The 23,040-nt window shown below is 41.6% G+C and overlaps 1 protein-coding gene across 5 annotated transcripts in view; it reads left to right on the forward strand.

The window, feature by feature from the left end:
• cdk14 (cyclin-dependent kinase 14) overlaps positions 1–21,825 on the forward strand; it is a 216,161-nt gene extending 194,336 nt beyond the window's left edge. For all 5 annotated transcript variants that reach the window (XM_036128847.1, XM_036128851.1, XM_036128859.1 and 2 more), the window contains 3 exons: positions 7,792–7,840; positions 16,312–16,451; positions 21,674–21,825. In XM_036128847.1, coding sequence (XP_035984740.1) covers positions 7,792–7,840; positions 16,312–16,451; positions 21,674–21,789 — 305 coding nt within the window. In that variant the 3' untranslated portion in view covers positions 21,790–21,825. The remainder of the gene's footprint in view (positions 1–7,791; positions 7,841–16,311; positions 16,452–21,673) is intronic.
• The last annotated feature ends 1,215 nt before the right edge of the window (positions 21,826–23,040 follow it).

The following is a 23,040-nucleotide window of genomic DNA, read 5'->3' on the forward strand; positions in this document are numbered from 1 at the left end:
TGAGTGAATGTGCGGTTGCCTCCGATTTAAGCCTGTTTGCTATTGCTAGAGTCACCTCCAGGAAGCTGGCCCCTTCCTGGGTGAAACCATAGACATGATTTCAGTTTAATGATGTTGCTGTCACATATAAGACATTAGGGCCAGTGACTGAGGAATGAACCTCTAACATTCCATCCACTCTGATTTTTCATCTCTGCTTGCTCCCACCATTTACACACAGACAGAGATTTTAGTGAACAACTTAATACATTTGAGAATTGATAGTCAGGTATGAAGCATGTAGAGCCTTTAGGATGACAGAGACCTCTTAACTCAAAGACTAAGTGAGGAGAGAAATCTCTCGGGAACCAACTGGCTGAAAACCTAAGACTTGTAACTAATTATTTCTTTAAATCAGGACTGAAAACATTACTGTTTCTGCAGCTAACCCATTTGGCCTAAGCTCAATAAATCACTTCCATCATGTCTCCACTTTCTATCTGTTTCAGTGTTTGCCATTTTAATGTTTCTACTTTCAAACAGTTACATCTACAGATATTTTAAATTGTATCTCTGTTCTCTCTGCAAAGCACTTTGAATTACCCTGGATGAAACCATTCCTTAAGACAGAATTCAGAAGAGTTAAAAGAATTTAGGTTGAACACTGATAGTTGGACATAGGGACCTGTCTTTACACAAGCGTGCAAGGATAAAAGCCGGTATTGAAAACACCATGGAACATCGACTGTACCCTACTGTAGCAGCTGCAGCTGCAGCAGGCTGGCTCTTCCAGCTGCTAGCCAGGCCTTCTGGGAGCTCATTATGGCTTTTTATGGACCGATTGCAGATTAGTCTCAGCTGATACAGGAGAGAGGGGGCAGACTAGAACAGATAAAAAGAGGTGAGGGTTGCGGGCAGGGAGCCATCACTGAGCTACAGTGTGTGACCCAGCCTCCAATCTCCAGTGGCCAATTAGAGACCAACATGCACACACAACCCATGCTAATGTGAGCTCACATCCTGTGGCTATGGTGACAGCATGCACTTGTAAACAGTTAGGTAGACTACAGGTGTGTCTAAAAAACATAAAAACCTGGATGACTTTTAATTTCCTGCTGATGACAGAAGTTGTCGTCTTTGGACCAGAACATTTGGGGGAAAAAAACAACTGCTTAATCAGTCACCCACTCTGGATGGCATTGAGTTAGCCTCCGGTAATAACTTATAGAACCTTAAAGTCATCTTTGACCAGGACATGAGCTTTAAATCCGATATTTTTCTGGCTTCCGATACTTCCTTCTGTTTCCAAAATTCATCTCCCAGAATGATGGAGAACTATCACTTGAGTCAGGAAGCCAAAAAAAATCAGCGAATAGTCATCAGATCCATCAGTAAAAATATGTTTCTCTGATTTCACTGTCCCTTTATTGGCTCACTCTTAGATCCAAGATAGAATTTAAAGGTATCCTTCTTCCATATAAAACCATTATTAATCAAGCTCCATCAGCAGAGATCTGATTGCTCCATATGTTCCCAACAGAGCAATTTACTCTCAGAATCGGTTCCTAAAGGTTCTAAAAGTAGAATGGGAGGCAGATCCTTTAGCTATCATGCTCCTCTCTTGTGGAACCACCTCCAAATTTTAGTCCATGGGGCAGACACCCTATCTACTTTTAAGACCAGGCTCAAATCTTTCCCTTTTCCCAAAGCTTATAGTTAGAGTGGATTATGTTCCCCTCAGCTATCTCTGTAGTTACGCTGCTGAAATAAATTATGGCAACATTCCCTCACTGCTACATTCTCCTACTAGTCTCTAATTAATTATTACCGTCTGCAGATATTGCAATAACTGTATCTTTCTGTCCCCCCCCCCCCTCCCCCTCAGTATGAACATCACCTGGCTGAGCTTTAAACGTCATAAAACACTGTAGCTCTTTCTGAACACTACACAGCGATACACTTTGTTCCACCTGGCATTGGCTCAAAGACTGGAGCTTATTGTGGCTTCTCCTTCAGCAAATACAAGCATAATGAAATGCTATCTGAGACGGTCTGTTATGACACAACCACATGATGGTGTTTGAAAAGCCTGAGCAAGGTACCACCAGCATGTTGGGAGTTTCAGGAAGATTATGATAATCACAGTGTAGGGAGAAAAAAAACCTCAACCTTTAATTTGAAATAAATGATTATAATAAACCCTATTGTATTGTCATCCTAACATTTATCTGGGAATTAAAAAGAAGAACTGGCTTTAACACTGAAAGATGATGCACATTCACATCCATGCAGCAGGGTTAGATCTGCCTGAGAAGATCATTAACCTTTAGGTTTTATTTTATGATTGCACTTTATCTGTTTCCCTAAAAAAGTCCAACTTACTTTAAACGCTCCATAAATGAACTGCTTTCTAAAACAGAATAGAGATACATTAAGATGATTTCTTGATGATGTATCAGTTAATTAAAAAAGTAAAAAAATAAATAAAAATTAATCTCAATTAAAGAGACTCTTTGCAATAAGGATATCGAGCTGCTAGCTATTAGGCTGAGGCCTTATATGATCCCAAGAGAGTTCTCACACATTAGCAGCGCATGTGCCCCACATCTGCTAACCCTGAAGCAGCCTGTGACATCATCCACACTGCCGTGAGCAGAACGCAAACAAAACACCCCCAGGCTCTTTTTTTTCTAATCTCAGGGGACTTTAACCATGTATCCCTTGTCCTTCAGCCTCTCCTTTAAACAGTATTTTACCAGCAAAATTTGAGACAATGAAATACTGGACTTACTGTATATAAATTGCAAAGAGGCATACCATGCATCACTCCTCCCTCTCCTGGGCTACTCAGACCATAACCTGGTTCACCTCCAGCCTGATTACAAACCCTTGTGCTAAGAGAACCAGCTGTGACACGCACAGTAAGGAAATGGTCTGTTGAAGCCAAAGAAGCCTTGAGAGACTGCTTCAGCTCCACTGTGTGGGATGAATTATGTGATCCTCATAGGTAGGCCTGTCACAATAACAAATTTTGCTGGACCATAATTTCTTCTAAAACTTTTTGTGTTAAATCATATTATTGGCCCTGTGACAGACTGGCGACCTGTCCAGGGTGTACCATGCCTCTCGCCCAGTGAACGCTGGAAATAGGCACCAGCAACCCCCGCGACCCCATGAGGGATTAAGCGGTTTGGAAAATGGATGGATGGATCATATTATTGTCATTTGGAGACCATTTTCAACTAATATGATAATGGCATAAAAAGGGGTGGAGGCCTATGGGTTCAATTGTCCCCCTCTTCCAATGCTGTTATTGGGGGCAAATGGCCATCAGAGTATTAAATGTCGCTAGGTGTGCTGATGGTCCTCTTTTGTATGAGAAGAACCAATTGTGACTGTCATCGTTAAACATGTTGATCCACTATGCAACGTCACTGATTATAAGGCTGAGTTTACCTACAACTCCACTGAGGTCTCTTGGAGAAGAGACAAAACGTTTCAAGAAAGAAGGACCTACTCAACGTTTGATTTTTGTACCTGGATTATTGAGTCGCACCAGGTTAATATGCAATGAGTTGTTGCCAGGTGATTGGCTGATCACTTATTCCAATAACAAGCTATTAAATAGGTATACTTAATAAAATGCCCAGATATTTTATGTGAAAGATTACTACCTGATGATGCAGTGTCAAAGTCAAACAATAAGGATCTGTTGGTATTACATGGACCAGCGGAGCACCAGAAGGCTTTATAGGTTAATTTTTGATCATTCAGTTGTTACTTTTGCTGTATGTGTATATGAGACACTGATATACTTGTAAAAGAAGAGGTCCATGTTCCAGGGGTCAGCCATTGAAAGGAACTGAGGTAGTTTCTCTCAGGCCTCTGAAAACATCTCTTCCACCAAATTCTCAAGCAAGAACCCAAACTATTTGACAGGTCAAACCTTCCAATAGCTGGGCATGTGTATTTATAACAGTTACTCCATACACAACCCACATACTGAAAAGAAGCTACTAAATGTATCTCCAGCTCTAGTGCTCATAGTTATCTTTTAATTCTGTTACATATTTGTGTCACTATTGTATGTAAACTACATTTAGCAATCAGCAGCTACATTTGATAGTCAGACTCTGTGTCTGTAAATCAGTAAGTGCAGAAAAGGGAAAAGTATGGTATATGACCTATGCTGGAACTGTGCAGGGTAGTTTGCCAGTAGTCAACATATAGATAAACCCACCTGTGAGTCTTTGCAGGGACAGTAGTGAGCAGCAGGTGGCAGTGTTGCATCACTGTGGAATGGTATCTGCTCCAGCTCTGAGCTCCCAGTGGTTTGCCCATTAGAACAGAAACACACAGATTCTGCTCCTGATTCATCACATTATTCATTATTACTCCTGTGTGTGCTCATTAATACTCCCTACCTTTCTTTTGATCCCAGACACAGCTGCAGCCTCTGTATTAGACATCATTCTTCTGACTGGAGAAGTCATAGCTGCCTGATCTTGACTCATTTTTGTGATTCTTTAGAGGTTCCAAAGATATTTTCTTAGTTACTATCATAATGTACAATCTTGGTTTGAAACGGACCTTTAGACTTCCATTTAACCAGACGGAGGCTGTTATATAAGTAGGCTGCTGTGCAGACAGTTTGAAAACAGCCACATGTCTTGTGCTGGCCTCTGTGAATGGCTGGGACCCTTCTGCTCTGCTACTCTGGGAGCTGTGACCACACCAGTTTGTGAACTGGGAGAGTGGACTCAGTGTTGGCAGGTTGGCCCTGATGCTGGACCACGGCTGGGTGTTTGGTGTGGAGGATTAGGGTCTCTGTGTGTGACTGACTTGCTGGGTGGTTGGCTAAGGTTGTGTGGTAGCTGGTCAGCTGGCAGGCTGACTGTGAGTGCACATGGCAGCTTTGGCTGGAGTTAAGAGAGCAGGGCTGAGCCTCCCGGTCTGTCAGCATAGCAAACATTGCTGTGGAAAAATCAAGAGGCTGCCTAACCAAACTCGTCAAAAATATGACAATTTCATGTGGTCTGGCCTCGTAGCTCAAGCACGTAGCTCAGATGGTATTGCTTAAAAACTTATCTGAACTGATATCAGTCAGTCCTCAGTTTGGCAGATTTATATACTAAGCCAGGCTGAAATGAACATTGTTCTTCCAGGAAACTGCAGAAACTCTTCTGCTTGGTTTTCATAAGACTTCATTTTAGGACATCTGGCTTTTCTTGCTAACTAAACACTGCATCACACTGACATTCTTCTTTAGACCTGTAGAGGAAAGCTGTTAAAACTTGGCATTTTTTCTGTCTTTTATTATCACGTATCTAGTGCTTCACTCATTTGACAGTTAGACTGTAAATCAAAGACTCAGAAGACCCAGGGTTGAGGATTATAAGCGTTATAACATTGTATCGTACCATACCCCTTGGTTCGAGCTATGGCTCAGTAATGGATACTTATGACCTCATAACCTTCAGTAAAGCTAGTATGGTTACGTAGTATCACTGTAATAACATGGACATATAAACCAAAAATGTATAAAATTATCTGTTTATTCAAAACAGAAAGACCAACTATTATTCTGACTCCCGCACATGTAATATTCTGACAATTAGAAAAAAAAATGTCATTATCATTTCTTATGTTGCGGTTTGCAAAAATATAGAATAAACATCAGCCAAATTTAGAAATGACGATGGTGCCCTTTCAGTTTTTACACCACTGTTGATGTTGTAAAAAACTGTTCAACAAATAGTTTTGTGTAGTAGCCCGTCAGCTGACTGGCGGTGCACAACAACAATGCTGCAGCATTTCCGCACAAATCTCTGCCCAGTCTCTGTTTCTTATTGTTGAATCATGACCCCTGACCTTTACTGAGGCAGTTGTGTTTTTCTCCTGGATGAGTTGTTGAGGAGCTGTTGGAATAGATCTGGTTGGTCAGCCACTCACTGTGGCTCCCCAAGGCCTTAGAAATGTCTTTTGGAAATGGTTCCAGACTGATAGATTTAGTTTCTCATCTGCTCTTAAATTTCTTCAGATCTAGACTTAATTTTTAGCTGTCTGGGATCTTTAACCCCACTTGGTGTTGTTAAACCAGTTCTATTCAAATTATTCATTGGTTCTTGCAAACCTGGGTCTGGGCTTTTGAAATACAGCAAATAAATACAAAATAAAAAACAATTAACAAAAGGGGAATTGCTTTTGTTAAATGTTAAATGTCCCACTTAGCAGTTTCCACAAACCCAACGTGAGTCCTTCCTGCATTTGCGACAGGTATACTTTGTGCAGTGCGCACAACGCTCAGTGCTGTGGTTCCTGTTGCAGAGATTGCGCACCTGGCACTGTGTTGTTTTACCATGAGAACGTCTCTTCATCTCACGATGCTGTCTCATCTTTTCTTCTTGTATTGCCTTTTCCTGCATAAACCTGTAACAAAGTTCATCAAATTGTCCATAGTTACAGTCCTGCCCTGGTCCATAAATGGCTCCATCAGTTTCACAACGACGTTCTCAGACAGCCTTTCTCCTGTGGGGCGGGAGGGATCTTTTCCCAAATAGGGGATGGCATTACACATGTAGTTTGTGTCCAGATCCACTGCAATCCAAAACTTAATTCCAAATTTATCAGGCTTGGATGCAATGTATTGCAGAAAGGGACAACGAACCTTTGATGGAAATAACTGCTCATCAACAGTAATATGTTGCCCTGGACTGTAGGACACACACAGTTCTGTACAAACTGTTGCCAGATGTTTGAAATAGCAGTAAATTTGTCCAGTTTCACACGTTCCAAACAAGTGTCTTTGTTGTTGAAGCGCAGATATTTCATTATCAGGGGCGGATTTACCATTAGGCGAAACTAGGCAGTTGCCTAGGGCCCTCAAGTTCCTGGGGGCCCCGATTATCAAGCCAGGCTTTGATAATGATGTTGTTCCACCAGACTGAGAGAGTCCAGCATCATGCACTCTGCTGGTAAGCAGTCAGCACAGTTTACTTCCTGAAGGTGACCCAGCTCTGGCCAATCAGCTATCTGATCATGCACGCTGCTCAATAGTACTGACAGGACCGCTCCAGGTGAAGAAAAGGATCTTGCCAAGAAATACTTCCTGCTATTATTTCAATCAAATGAAAAATGGAGAACAGATAAGCAGATCATGGCTTGTCTACTAGAAAAAGGGACAAAAGAAAACATAGAGGAAAACAACAAGAAAAGGTATAAGAGAGGGACAAAAGGTAGAAAGAATAATGTATATCTATTCTATTAAAATTTTTCTATCTGTATATAATGGGTCTGTTTTATGTGTTGCCTTCACAATTCAGAGGGCCCGATGCCTTTCTTTGCCTTGGGCCCCAAATTTCCTAAATCCACCCCTGTTCATTATATCTTAAAACCGGTTTACATAGTGGGCGTGCTCCACTATTGGATAACTACTGGTTAAAGGATTATTTACAAATTGTTCAAGGTCTATCACTCAACAGTCATAAAACACTGCAAGTGTTTCTTTCTTGATCTTTCTCAGATCCTTCTGTTCCCCAGTTTTTTCCTGCTTCCAACACCTGTTTCTGTTTTCTGGTTGTAATGTTATGGCCGGTGGTGTAAGCAGATCTAGTTCAATCAGGTAGATTCCCAACCTAGACTAATACCACAAACTGCAGAGACTTGTGATAGTTATGCAGTATTTCATGTTCTTTTTAATTAGATTTGTCCTCATTTGCTGGTGTATATCAAAATTATGTTTTTTGTGTTTTATTTGATGATCTTTGATAAATGACCGATCAGGAGGTCTGATCGTTTTTGTTCTCATTGCAGAACGCTTCACAGTGTACAGCGCCAAGAAGCTCAGACAAGCCTGGAATAAGTAAGTGAACTCATATAACGTTTGGTGTGTGTGTGTGTGTGTGTGTGTTATTGTATTTGTAGCTTAGCAAGAACATCTTTTGATTTAAAGATTTGTAGCTGAGCGAGAAATTTCTTCTGTGTATAGTGAGGACCTTTTTTCGGTTCATAATGGGCGATAAATACGTTATTAGTACAGTCCATTCTTTCCACATACATCAGCAACACTAATGGAGCCTCGATCCTCGATCCTTCCTGCAATCTTCACAGTGTTTGCATCAGTGTTTCCGCTGTGGGACAGCTGGTACATATGGCAGGAAAAGGGCACGGTGGCACCGTCTGGGCTGCTCTGAGATGATTGGTGCTGTCTGCCTCAGGCGAACATCTGGAGCAGAGAACACCGAGGGCAAGGGGCAGCGTGTCTGTGTTCCACAGGGAAGCTGATTTATGTAAAACCTCAGCTGCCTGATCATCTGGGATCAAAAAGTGAAACCGCTACAGTAAAGAGAGATCCTCACTAAACTACTAAACTAAAGGCCACATCATACAGGGCTGCTTAGACATGGTGCCTCCTGTGATTTAGTATATTTAAAGAGGTCATTGGTGTAGTTCATCCCCAGAGAATTTGCTTGTTACTAATTAGTAAAGAGATCTCCACAAATGGCTGATCATCATCTTCCAAGTACTCTATTTTTGCATAAATGAGAATCTTAAGACATTCTTTACAATGGTAGCTTTGCTCATATTAACACCAGGCCCAATAACGATTTAGTAATTAAAAACCCCCTTATTGTTTTTATACAGTAGAAATATCTGCTGTTGTTCCTCAGTGGGGGTATACAGGTGTACCAGCAATAAAGTGACAGGCAAGCCAACAAAGACAAAATCATAAAAACAGAAAGCAAGACCAAGAGACTGTATAGTAAGTGAAAATGTACACTCTATAAGGAAAACTACTGTGCAGCCATTAACAATAGTCTTCTCAGGCTCATCCTCCTAGGCGCATTCTAAGTCAGATGCAAATCAATGACCCACACGTCACTGACCTGGGTCATTAGAAGTTATTGTTTCTAACATATCTTATAGTATTCTCTAATGGTATTCTCAAATTCAAAGAAGTGTGCAACTGGGTAGGACCATTTAGAAAATGTAAATTTGCATTTAAGATGTGCATGCATATTTGAGTATAAAAACAACAGTAAAATATTCACAAAATATGAGAGAACTCTAAAAACCACCAAGGATGTAAACAATAATGATAGTTCTAAAGTCTAACAGCTGCTGGGAGGAAGGGTCTGGTGATAGTGGTCATTTGTGCATCTAGGATGCAGCAGTCTATCACTGAAGGAGCTTTCTAGCTCTGCAACAGCTTCTTACATGAGGGGGTGGGGAGGGTAGTTGTCTTTTGGACTCCCTCCACTTGCAATGGGTCGGGAGCTTCCTAGGACAGAGCTGGCCTTTCTGATGAGCTTATCTACCTGCCACCTCTGAGCCACAGAAAAGCTGCTGCTCCAACAGACCACACCACAGGAGATGGCTGACACCACCATAGAGTCAAAGTAGGTTTTCAAGAGTGCCACTTACACTCCAAAAGACATCAGCCCCAATTAGCAGGAAGACTTTGCTGTGACGTTCCCTGTAAAGAGCATCTGCGTTGGTACCTGTCCAGTTTATTGTTCAGGTGAACACCCAGGTACTTCTAAGGCTACGATCACTCTGCAGGGTAATGCGACCCAAATCCGATCTTTTTGCCCATAGGCGACCCATATCTGTCTTTTTTACGGCAGTGTGAACGGTCCAATTCTGATCTTTTCACCCCCCAAAAAATCAGATTTGTGTCAGTTCCATATGTGGTACTAATTCGGATACGTATCGGATTTTTTTTCAAAGCGTCCGCTGTCTGAATGGTCAAGTCGCATTTATCCATTTTTCACGTCACTCTCCTGTCTCACATCCAGACACAGTAGTAGGAGTTAGTGCTCCATAAAATACCATTGTTAATAGCTGTGCTGTTTCTTCTTACCTTACTTTGTCTTGCTAAGATGTGGTCTTAAAATTGTCAGCTCCCATTGCTCAACGGCTTTCTAATAATAACAAGGCAAGATACCGGCCGGTTTCAACGTTTCTCTTTTCTTTTAACAAAACTTTATTGAACACTTCTAGAAACAATTACATTCACCATTACTTCCATAAAGAGTGCACGGCTGTGTGTTATCTGCGCATGTGGGTTTCTTCGCGATCTTGAACCATTCAGACAGATGTCTGATGATGCCGCACTTAATAGTAATATGAACGGCCACCTCAAAAAAGTCAAATTTCAGCAAAAAGTTGGAATTGATCATCAAAACCTGCAGTGTGAACGTAGCCTAAGAGTCCACTATCTCAACATCAGTTCACCGTCATCAGTGTGGTGGATCTGAGCCTGCAAAAATCCACCATCAGCTCCTTGGATTGCTATTGTTGCTCTGGAGATGGTCCACAAAGTTTTGTGTCCACTGTCTGTACTCTGAGTTGTCCTCAACTGTGATGACGCTGACTCATCAAAGTCAGGGGAGCTGATGGAGAAGTCTGCAGTGAAGGGGGTGAAAAGGAAAGATGCCAGCACCTTTCCCTGTTGGGCCCCTGTACTGCACACCAGCCTGTCGGGTACACAGCCCAGGGTCCTCACATACTGCAGGGGACCTGTGAAGTAGTGAAGTAGAACTAACAAAGACCTCACCAGGCAGCGGAAATGGTTGAGGACCAAGATGTCTTGGCCCTTCATCAGATGTGAGGTCATTTTTACTTACCTTTAGCTGAGGGGGTGGGGGATCCTGACCACGGGGAACATGTAATCGCACATCCACTACAGTGGGTGGTAGTGTGGCGCTGTCATTGTCATTGGCGCGCAGGGATTGTTTGCTCCGGGGTCTTAGTTTTGTTGTGTTTTTTTTTTTTTTGCATACAAACAGGACAGAGCAGTAGATATGAAGTCTGATGAACAAACGCTTAAGAGAAACCATGGAAACATATTTAACAGGGATGAAAAGAGAGGCAAAAACAGACGGAGATAATGAGACAAACAACCATCCCCCAACATTTAAGACGAGGAAATATGAGTGTTTGGCTTCACTGTGAATGCGGTGGGAAATGAGGAAAGTCCGTTGCATTTACTGCGTCTAAAAGTGTTGGTAGTGGACAGCTTGAAGCCAAATATATTGAGGCGTCACATAAAGACATTACACCCCAATAACGCTGCAGTGCGCTTGAGTGTTTCAGCGAAAATGTGCCAAAAACACAGCCGACAGACATTCATCCCACTTTGTGAACTGCTTCAGTAAATCAGCAAGCACTGTTGGCATCATATCAGGTGGAGGACCAAATTGTTCCGTGCAAAAAAAAAAAAACACACTAGCAGAGGAGTTCCTACTGACTGCAGCGTTAGACATGGTTTCTGTCTTGCTGGATGACTCAAGTGGCGCAAAAATAAAAACTATCCCTCTGTCCATTGACACTGTCACCTGACATATACATTACATTGCTAACGATCTTCAAGAACAGCTGGTAGAGGAACTCAAAGAGAAACAATTTTCCTTACAACTCAATGAAGTAACTGACAGCAATAAAAATGTTATTGTTTATGTACGCTGTGATATGACAAACTCCCTGTGTGAGGATCTACGTTTATGTAAATATGTCAGTATGAACATATTTACAAGTATGAAGTCACAGAGAAATTTTGATTATTATTTAAATTTTGCAATTTTAGATGCTAAGAATAATGTTATTCTTTGTTGTAAGAATATCTATATTCCTTTTTTTTCTTTTTTCTTTGATCTGCTTGGAGACCAAAGTGGCACATATCTTTCTGGAACTGGAGACACATTGACCTAACCAGCTTGAACACAGACCTTCAATGTATTCTCAGTCCTATTTCTGCAACAGTGGATGAACTGGTGTTGCACTATAATTCCTCTCTAAGAGCCGTTTTTCACCCCCATGCCCCCGTTAGGTCACATGAGATGATTCTGCATCCTGGTTCACTAAGGAGTTATGCCAGATGAAAACAGAACTGCTGAAGAATGTTCGTTCTAAATTCTACTCCAACTTTATTAATAAAACTGCTGGAAACTCCAAACAGCTTTATTCGGCAATAAACTCTTTGTTGAAACCACAGGTGCCTCCTGGCGGCAAAACAACTGAGGATCAATGGAACCAAGTGTAGGTCCTCCCTAACAGGCTCTTCTGTCACATCTCCTCCTGCCTTGGCATCTCCATCTGGAATGTGCCATCCTTCTCAGTGTTCGCTGAGATCCGACACAGCCACATAGAGGAAATCCTGCAGGTGATGAAGGTTTCATCGAACATCTAGGACCCTGTTCCAATAGCTTTGTTGAAATTGCTAATTCCCCACTAAAAGTCCAAACATCGCACAATTTATTAACCTTTCTTTTCAATCTGCACAAGTTCCATCTGCACTGAAATCAGCCGCTCTATACTCAAAAAACTTAGTCTGGATCCAGATGTCCTTGTGAACTATGGCCTATTTCCAACCTTGCTTTTCTGTTCAAAATCCTTGGCTAGGCTAGATGTAAATAATTTTAGTGCCTGGTAAAGTCCAGGATATTTTGAATATGTCCCCAGATGTAACCCACTGGGCTGACTGAGGGTGTATTTCCTTTAACCATCACTGCAGTGTGTAGAATCAATATTTTAGGTATTTATACGGCGATCATACCTTGTGTTGGTAAAAATAATATTTCTACATTCACATTTAGAGCAGTGGACCAAAACTATTGGATGGTGAGTAAAGTGAGTCGGGCAGTTTTAAGCTCTAGGCCCCAGTCCTTCTCCAGCCCAAGAGGAAATCAAAATATGAACAAAGAAAGCAAAGTGGAATGTTAATGATGATCGCTTCCTCTTCGCCTCCTTTCATCTTCAGCCAGGGAACGCTAAATTTCATGTGATCATATATACAATCATTGTGCCTCTGCCCTGAGTGCTGGCTTACCCCATCTTACCCTCTGTATTTCTCCCCATCAGCCATTTTTCTGGCCACTTTTTTCCCCTCCTGCTTTGAAAATGCACATGACAGCTGTGCAGCTGATCTTCCAGGGCAGTTTTCTTTGTTTCTTCCCATGCAGCATATGGTCAAACATTTCTCACAGCACATTTTAGCAGACTGCTCCACCAGAAAGGTTGACATTGTAAAGCTATTCATTGTTTAGCTCAAAGCTGGTCCATAGCTTCAGCAGAAGTTGGACTCCTCAGATCTCAGCTGAAAATGTGATAGTTGTCATGTTTATTGCTAAAAAAAGAAGAAAAGTTTTTTGCAATTGTTTTCCGCACTCTTTTAAATTTCCATCTATAACTCCATCAATGGCAGGGCATGTCTACAATGTCCTCCTACACCAACCTGTTTGAAGAATTTCATAGTATTAAATCCCATGAAGCCATGCGCTGGTATGCGTTGGCTTCAAGCTTCGATGAACCGACATATGAAATTGCACGTGTTTAGTTGTTCTTTCTCCTTCAGAAAAACTGGTGAATAAAAATGTGGTGGACTCTAAAATGTTATTTTCAACGCAATAATATAATTGGCTTTAACTGTAATTCAGTGCTGAATGTTTCCATACTGTAGTTTTTAATTGTGACTGTGTGGTCCTGCATTTGATATTCTCAAAATCAAATGCAAAATAGAGCATTGCACATAAAATAAGTCTGCTTAAAGGTTAAACACCGGTGGTGGTTGACTGCTTTTTTTTTTTTAAAGTTTTCAAGCATTTAAAAAAAACCTCTTGTATGAATGTATCAAATGTAACAAATTAACTATACTTGGCTGAAGTCCAGTGATCCTATCTCTGTAGGCCCACTTCTTAAGTAGTTTAATGAGGAAAGTTTACGTGCATCCAGTGCTCAGCACACAGATTCTATATCTGCCTGAGATCTTAGCACATAATGTAAAACTGGAGAGTTGTAGGAGAATGTAGCAGAGTGAGGAATAGTGGTCATTATGTCCTACAGCAGCCTAAACCTATAGCAGCATAACTACTGAGGTAGTTCAGGATAACCTAAGCCACTCTAACTATAAGCTTCTTAAAAAAATGAAAGTTTTAAGGATGGTCTTAAAAGTAGACGGGGTGTCTGCCTCATGGACTTTCTGATTTCCTGTGCCCACACTGTTTTACCCCAAATAATTTGGATCCAGCGCCAAAGGCCTGCCACACCCTTCTTGTTGTTGCTGTTTTTGGCTTTCACCCATCCTCAGTGCACGGTTTTACTACCCCTTTCCTCTTGCACCACAAACACACACCCAGGTCCCTTCCATCGTGTACAATATCAACAGACAACCTAAGCCCGGTATCATTTTTACTACTGTGAACGGAGCAGTTGCATGTCAGGGCTGGTTTTTATTGCCTGCACGCTCGTCTTTATACAGCACAGTCTTTGTTAAGGCACTTACACGGTGGAAGTTCTTCAATAGACATCAGCAGGCCTAACCATGAAACCAGCAGTGAGGGTTTCACCCCACTGACGATGCTTCATCCCCTGGACAAGACTGATCCAGATGTTATCAGACTTTCCACAATCACTCTGTTTGTATGGAAACAAGACCAGAAAGGAATCTGTTTCTACAGTACATTGGCTTTCAAAGCCCCACATGCTGAGATCCAGGTGATTTCATTGATTCATATCTGCTGATAAACTCTCTGCTAGCAGACAAACATTAAAGTAAAGCTTGTTTTGCCTTAAAATGCTTACAGACCTACAGCTTTACATTTATCCAGAACATGTAATTTATCCCAAAAAAACTAAACATTGACTGATTTTTGTTTGGAAATATATGAAAAACTAACAAAAATATGAACTAATGCAAAATCATACATACATAAGTATTCACAGCTTAATTAGGTTTTGCCCAATCACAGCCTCGGCTCCTTGGGTATGTGACACACCCAGGATGTCTCTCCAATTTTGGCTGCTTCAGGTCTTGTGAGGACCAAAAAAGGGTCCTCACTTTACATCAAAGTGCTCACTTTACTAGTGAAATAAGTAAACACACACACACACACACCTGAAACCTTGAGTAAAATTTTGTTCTTTATCCAAAGGGTTTGTTATGATGTCTCTTCACCCTTTGCAGCTATAAGCCTTAGCTGTTTTGGAAATTATTCCCACAAACGTTAGGAGTGTCCATGTAAATGTTTGATTAGTATTCAGGAAGTGAAATTGTGAGGTTAGACACTGATGCGGTACCAGAAGTCCTGGATTGCAGTTTCCACGCTCAATCATCCCAAAGGCGTTCTATCTCCCCATCAGACTCCTCATCTCTGTCCATGAAAACATAGATGAGGAGATTGGTGGGGAAAGAACTTCAAGGACCTCGCTTCATTCACTGGTTCACAGTCATGTTTGAATCGGAAGGGGCCATCCCCAACAGGTTTCCCACAAATTTGGGAGCATGATAGTTTTCAAAATGGTTTGATACTGCCGGGCCAAGCCCAACTGCTGACATTACACTTGTGGTAACTGCCAAACCCAGACTTGTCCATTGATTTGCCAGATAAAAAGGAATGATTCATCACTCCAGACTGGCTGCTTACCTTACACCACTGCATCTGAAGCACTGCGTTCCACTTGGTGATTTTCAGGCTAGGATGCAGCTGCTCAGCCAGGGAAACTCCTCCCATGAAGTTCTTGACCTAACCTGAAGGATACATGACGTTTGGAGGTAGCCATATACAGAAGAAAGTTGGTGACCTCCGTGGTTGAGCTGCTGTGGTTCTCCATCACTAAGTGGGAAGGCTCAGCAATTCATTATCAAGAATAGCAATCTGTAGGCTATCCCATCAGTTTAAACGCTGAACACTCTTTCTAAAAAAGTCAGTGCAGGAGTTTTTAGTTGCTTGGGAAAGCAGCAAGCAGAGGTCCTGATGGACTTCATTAACTTTATCTCTGCATCCGTGCAGAGCGCTGCAGAGCAGACACGTCTTTTCTGTCTGAACCGTCCGGTTTAGATCCCTATTAGGAGGCAGGGTGTGGCTGTCAGAGCGGCGGGGTGGGAGGATGGAGGGACAGAACCAGTACACAGTTGCTCTCAGCAGTGTGTGCGTCATGCTGACATGCAGCACTGAATAGCATCATGATTACTTAATGCAGCTGATGATTAATTACTATCCACCTCAGTTTACTGGTTCAGGAGTCACCATCAACACACACTTACACAGTATGCATGTGTGTTGGGCTTTGCTGTAAGGATGTAAGTCTTCCGCTGACCCAGTCACCATGTGTGATGCGAGCTCACAGGAGAAAGGTGGCGGCATATGTGAGCGCGTGCGTCTTTGCATATGTGCTTCTCCTCTCAAGTCAGCAAACGTACAAAGTACCAAACAGCAGTCAGCAGCTCTATGAACTTGAGAACGTCAGAGGTGTGAGGGAAGGGGAAGAGAGCGCACTCTGTATGATGTTGATTCCTTTGATCATTTGATCTAATTATGTGTTTTCATGTGTCAGGTTGGGCTATGTGGACCATGCTGAGGAGTTGGCCTCCAGGTTCCTCCAGTGCTTCCCAAAGAACCGGCTTTCAGCGCAGGCAGCCCTGAACCATGAATACTTCAGCAACCTTCCTCCACGGCTCTGGGAGCTGCAGGACAGTATGTAACATCACGTGTTTATACGCTTTTTTACTCAAGCCAACTGACCATAAGTTAATGCATTGCATAATAACTATCGAGTAGAATAATTAACATTTTATAAAGCAATCACTCTCATAATCTGAAATTCAGTCTTAAGGGCGAATTCCTTTCCACTCCCCTTAATGATCGCTGTTACAAATAAAGTCAGCAAGCTCACGTCTGTATAGTTCCTCCGGATTACACTGCAAAAGTGGAAAAAAGTTAGTTAAGTTTTCTGGAAATGAGTGTATTTCTCCCTGATTTGAGCAGGTAAACAAGATGATCAGCCAATGAAATTAGTATTTTTACCCCTAAAATAAGATAATTAGATAGACTGCACTTGAAATAAGATGATGGAGACGGGTTGTTCCTATTTTATGTGCAAAATCTTATTCCACTGACAAATAAGATTATTTACGTGTCAAGGACAAATACACTAATTACAAGAACATTTTACTTACTGTTTATTCTATTTTTTTGCAGTGTAGGTTTTATGTATTTAGGATCAACAGTAAGAAAAGTCATTAGGAGCAAAAAAAAATTAATGGAATGAAGAATTAGATGTATTGTTAATAACACTGAGAAATACAAATGGTCCAATCTATTGACTAATAAAGATGGGTACTGATTTTACAATATAACCGATCCTAAAGGCTAAAAGGGTTAGCATAATATGGCTGAAAAATTTGTCATATGATAAGTGTTTCTTGTCAGTAGAGATCAATAATTATTGATTAGTTTTTTTTTTTTATTATTTTGTTTTTACTTGAAATAAGGACCAGGTGAAAAAAACTAATTAAAAATCTTTTATTTAATACAAAACCTTTAGCCCAAAAGAGGTTAACACAACGATGAAAAGTTTTCAGATAAATAAACTGGTTAATATTCAAAACAGCTTTGCTGACAGCATCTCCTAATTCATGGATTCCCTGCTCATCATGTAAATCTTTGGAAAAGTGCTTTCCACCTGGTAAAATGTAACGGGTTAAGCACAATAATAAGATTCTTGTATCCAGACTTCTCAACAGTTTTGTTTTTTTTATGTATTACTTTAGCTATTAGAGGCTTAACACATTAATAATCAGTATCTGAACTTATGGCTAATCTTTGCTTGGAGGGGCTTGGTGCCTATCTCCAGCTGTCATTGGGCGAGAGGCAGGGTCCACCCTGCACTGGTCGCCAGTCCAAACTGCTATTCATTCAGCAATAATTCGAAGTTGCTTCACTTCTTTACAACATGGCTGCACTACATCCAGGCTCTTTTAATTCCTGACAATGGCATTTGCTGCTGTGTTTGGGACCATTGTTCTGTTCATGACTCGGTTCTGTCCGCATATCAGCCGTCAGACACACACGTACCACTACAATACTGTGTCACACAGAGAGGTTAATGGGAACTGAATGACTGCGGGAGTCAGAGGTCCGGTGGCTGCAAAACAAGCACAGATAGTCCTCCCTTCTGTCAGTAAACCACACATAAACATGACTGATTGACTAAGCTCGCTGACTGTACAACATGTCAGTGAGCATCCAGATATCTTAATAAAGAACGACTGCAAAGACATGGAGAGATGGTGCCCAAGTTGGTCCTGACTCAACAATGAATGCTACATTTAAACCTGGTGCATAAGTGGTGAGCAGCGTTTGATATTTCTGTATTAATATCATCTTTCTCCAGGGTTAGTTGGTATAGAGGCTGGCAGTCACACAATAGGTCTCCATCTGTTTCTCCCCCCCCCCCCCCCCCACCCCTTTGTGCTTTGGTACAGTCCTTTTCTTTTTTTGTCAAGTCTTCATTCTCCCCTTCTCTGTCTCAGTTTGTCTGTATGGAAGACAGCCAGGAGCAACCTGGGCTTGTTTTTGATCAGGCAGAGAAAGTCGGTCTTATCATGTGGATGCCGTTGGGACAGTAAGCCCAGCCGGTCCTCTGCTGGCTTCTGCAGGGTTCTCAGTTTGATTTTCTGTCTTCTTGACTGGTTGTTTGCCCAGGGAAAAGCACACTGCGGCTCTCTTTAAATAAGCCAGGGATCTGAAATTTCAGAAACACACAGCTTTTAGCTTTTACCACTCTTAGCTCTCAGCTTGGCTTTGGAAGGAGATGTCCCTGGTGCACGCTGAATCTGAGAGTCAGAGGCTTTAGCCAAAGCTTCGAATTCAGGTTTTATTTCAATTAATCCTCCAGAATTGGGTTGTTTCATCAAAGTATGTCAGAGATGACTACCTATCCGTATGCTTTGACAGGCTGCACACGCATATTAGCTGTTATTCATTAGTAGTGTGAAAAGCCCGCTCCATTGACCTGAGTGTGCCGCCACAGACGGGGTGGTAATTTTAATTGGAGAATTCCATTTTTAATCCCCCCCGATTAGGATTTTTCTGCATTATTAATCCTGTTATCAGCTCCCAGCAGGTTTTCGTGTTTGAAAAGAACCAGAAAGCAGCGGCCACTGACAGAAAGAGAGGAAAGAGATGGCTCATTTAGATTTTTGTCATGCTCGCTGTTTTCCCCGCTCTGCCTTCATCTCCCTGTGTTCTCAGCACGCACATGTGGTACAGGCAACGCAGCGGAGAATGAAGAATAAAACAGTTTGGAAAATGAGGACTAGAACAGATAAAACCAAAGTAACTCACGTGTGTATTTTCATTTACCTCTTTGTGGGGGACAATATGTTGAAATAACACAAACGAACAGCTGCTTGAGATTGAGAACCAGCTAATCGTTCAAATTGTGGGGCAGCTCTGTCTAGAAAACAGATGGTATTTATAGAGTAAAAGATGTGCTTTAACAAATATTTAATGACAGCACGAAGAAAACTTGATGATTGCTGTGACAAATGGAGTTTGATTCATAGCAAACACAGAAAATCATCCTTTGTGATCAACTACTGCAGTTAGAAGTGGTCTCTTTGTTTCAGTTACTACATGAGACCATAAAATAAGTTCCTTAAAAAATTTTTTGTTATTATATGTGTCCAAGTTCAAATGTGATTAATTTATTTTGTAAATCGTTTTATTTGATCATGTTACCTTCTATTCAGTGTCGGCATGGTGGAGAGGATGGCTAGATTTACAGCCTTCCCAGGACACAAGCACCCTGCTCTAACCACTAGGCCACCTCTCCCCCTAAAAAAGACTCTTACCTGGTTTATGCTCATTGTCACATTAAATTAACTTAAACTTTTCCTGTTTTAGATCGATTAGAATCAGACTCAGAAAAACTTTGTTAATCCCATGAAGGGTAATTTATTGCAGCAGCCAGAAATACACAAAAACACAGACAAGAATACAAGTAGGAGCTACAACCTTTCCTCACATTATGGTCAGAAATACAAACAAGACACTCAGTTCAAGTTTCAGAACCTAACTGCAAAAGGTGTTTTGTGGATTTAGGATTAGGATTATCAGCAGCATTTCTGTCAGCTGAGATAGAAAATGTTTTCACTAGTTTCCTCAAAGTCAAAAGTTCACATACAGTCAGATTACCAGGTCTTTAAAGTATTTGGGATGTCCCAGGTGATGGCGTCATGGCTTTGTGAGCTTCTCATTGGTTAATGTATGCATTGGTTCTCCTGATTGGTTGGCAATTTGCAACACTCTGTGACTGTGCACCTGTCTCAGTCATAACTAGGAAAGAAAGTGAGAGAAATAAAGGCGTTCCTAAAAATGGTCCATGATCCTGCATCAGAACTTTGACTGGCTGTGATTTTAGCTGGTGATGCAGAAACCCGTCAGCATACCCATGTCTGGTTCTTCCTTTGAACTGAAGGTTATCCCTCTTGTCAGATTGCCAAGAATATGTTTGAGTAAAACACGCTTTAAAATCAAAACCATTGTTTAGCTATCATTCTACTGCCACGAGATAACGACGGGAAAAATGAATCATGCTTGCAAGGTGCTGAAATGAGCTTACACCTTAGCATAGCTGGACTTAAACTTAGAGCGGCTGAGAAACTACATTCCCAGGGGGACCCTGCTGGTCCTCCATATCAAAAAGAGTCAAATGAGGAGCTTCGGTAGTCTGATCAGGACGCCTCCTGGGTACCTCTCTTCAGAGGATTGGTGAGCATGTCCCTGTGGGAGGGGGCCTCAGGCAGACCTAGAACTCACTGGAGGGACTATATATTCCTTCTGCCCTGGGAAGGCCATAGGATCCCTCAGACTGAGCTGCAGAGTGTTGCTGGCAGATCAATGTCTGGGTCTCCCGCCTGGACCTCTTACTCTTAAGACCCCATTTCAGATAAGTGGTAAATGGTGAGCCAGATCAACTTATGAACTCCCTATGTGTCTGTGTCTAATAGATAATAATAATAATCTTTATTGGCATTACAACATACATTCAAATGAAGCTTGTTCTCTGTATTTAACCCATCCCCTTGGGGAGCAGTGGGCTGCCACAGTGCGGCAATCATGGGTTAAGGGTCTTGCTCAGGGACCCAGAGTGGCAGTCTGTGGAAGTTGAACCCAGAAACTCAAGGACACAAGCACAATATGCTAACCACTAGGCCACCACTCCCCCCATAGATGGAACGCTGAAATGAAACCAACGAGTGCCGGGAGGCTTTTAAGACTTAATTTATGTTAGTTGTAAAAACCTGGAATTAGACTGATAGCCAGAACAATTAGAATATATTGTATAAAAATATATTAAAATAGTGTTCACTCATATCTATCTATCTATCTATCTATCTATCTATCTATCTATCTATCTATCTATCTATCTATCTATCTATCTATCTATCTATCTATCTATCTATTGATTGATCGATCGATAGATATATACCACCTGCAGAAGAGGTGGTATATATCTATATATCAGAGAATATTTTCACGAAAAAAATTCATTCCAGAAAGGCTTAGATAGGTGTCCCTGGCTCTAAACAGGCTGCATGGAGTCATAGCTGGTATCACTATTTCAAACCCCAGCCTGGGTTCTTCCTGCATGGAGTTTGCATGTTCTTCTGGTGCATGTGTGTGTTCTCCATGCATACTCAGGCTTCCTATTTCCCAAAAACATGTTAGGTTAATTGATTCCAGGGTATACCCATCCCTCACTCAATGCCCGCTTAAGAAAGTTCCCATCCACCCTCATGGCCCTCCAACAGTGGATGGGTGGATGTTACTCTAAATGCTCACTTGAAAAAAGCTTTCCTGCCTGCAGCGTGCTCCTGTCTAAACTTCATGCATCTTTTTTCCCTTTGTAGTGTCTTCTATCTTCACTGTACCAAACGTCAAGCTGCAGACAGAGAGTGGGGACAGCATACAGGTGTGTTCACGGAAGAACAGCCACGGAAAGGCATCATCTGGCAGCAAGCACTGACCTGAGGCAGCGTCCTGCGTATGACTGCCTGACAGGTATGTGCTCATTTCCTTGCAGGATACACACAGAAAAGGTTCTGCTGCGGTGCGGCACACAAACAGAAACTGAAACATACAGAGTTAAACCTGATCTGTACAGCAGCACAAAAAACTCAACGAGCGTTTGGGTGAATTGAAATACCATTCATCTACCATTCACATCCTGCAGCGTTTTTTTTTATTTTTTTTTATCTTACAGTCTTATGTGTGCAGGTCAATTTCTTGTCTAGCTGAAGGCGTAACATGTCAGAATTGTAACAGTGAACTATATAAGGTATTGATCTTTCACAGGACGATGGGCAAATCTCAAATGCTCTGCTTTGCACGTTGAAATGATGTTGGCCAGGAAAGTGTAGGAGTTGTGGCTAATTTAATGTTTACTTTAATAAGTTTCAAACGAAAATGCACCAAGGTAGCCTTAAAGGGCTACACGTCTGCTGATGTCCCTCTGTCAGTCACATAAACATACAAATCACAATATGTGGTAAGCATAAAGCTGCAGTCACATGGTTTCTTTTCTTGCCTTGCATGTTGCCTTGTCTAAAAGAATAGAATGTACTTCTAAACATGAAGAACATTTGTTGTAAAACATCAACATCTGTGAATCATTTTTCTCTATCTACATATAATGCAGGTACTCCCCATGCCTGGTGGTAGTTTAATTTTAAAAGGATTTGCTTTGAATGTCAGACCAACAGAACCCCATCATTGGGCTGTCTGTGTCCGTCCAGCTAATAACAGCTAGCGTTAGCTTATGTTGTCCAGGAGGTTTGCTATTACACTGTAGCAGGTACAGGAGCTTTACTGACCTTTTCATGTTGCTCTCAAAAATCTGTGTCATACTGTTAGCTTAGCATGTAGAACCATTCAACGTTTCGTTTTCTTGTCAGCCTGCCTGGGAAAGTTTCCCCAAACAATCCTTTTGTGTTTACCTTGTCGATAAAGAGCACCACATGTTTTCTGCTAGCTGTTCTCCACATGTTAGCAGACTTTAAGACTTCCAGCAGCAGCTCAGTATTTGGGTCAGGTGTGCGCCGGCGAGGAGAAGACGGGCTGGGTGTCTGCACTGCTTCTGGAAGAAGGACAACAGTTTGGGCAGATGTTACCGAGTCAGTTTTGACACAAATCTGTATCTTTGAAGAATAAATTTTTTTTAGTAACGATTACATCGAGACATCAATTATTTTGACAACCCTACTATATATGACTGTTA

This window comes from Fundulus heteroclitus, chromosome 3 (genome assembly GCF_011125445.2).
Source record: "Fundulus heteroclitus isolate FHET01 chromosome 3, MU-UCD_Fhet_4.1, whole genome shotgun sequence".
NCBI classification, from domain to species: domain Eukaryota; kingdom Metazoa; phylum Chordata; class Actinopteri; order Cyprinodontiformes; family Fundulidae; genus Fundulus; species Fundulus heteroclitus.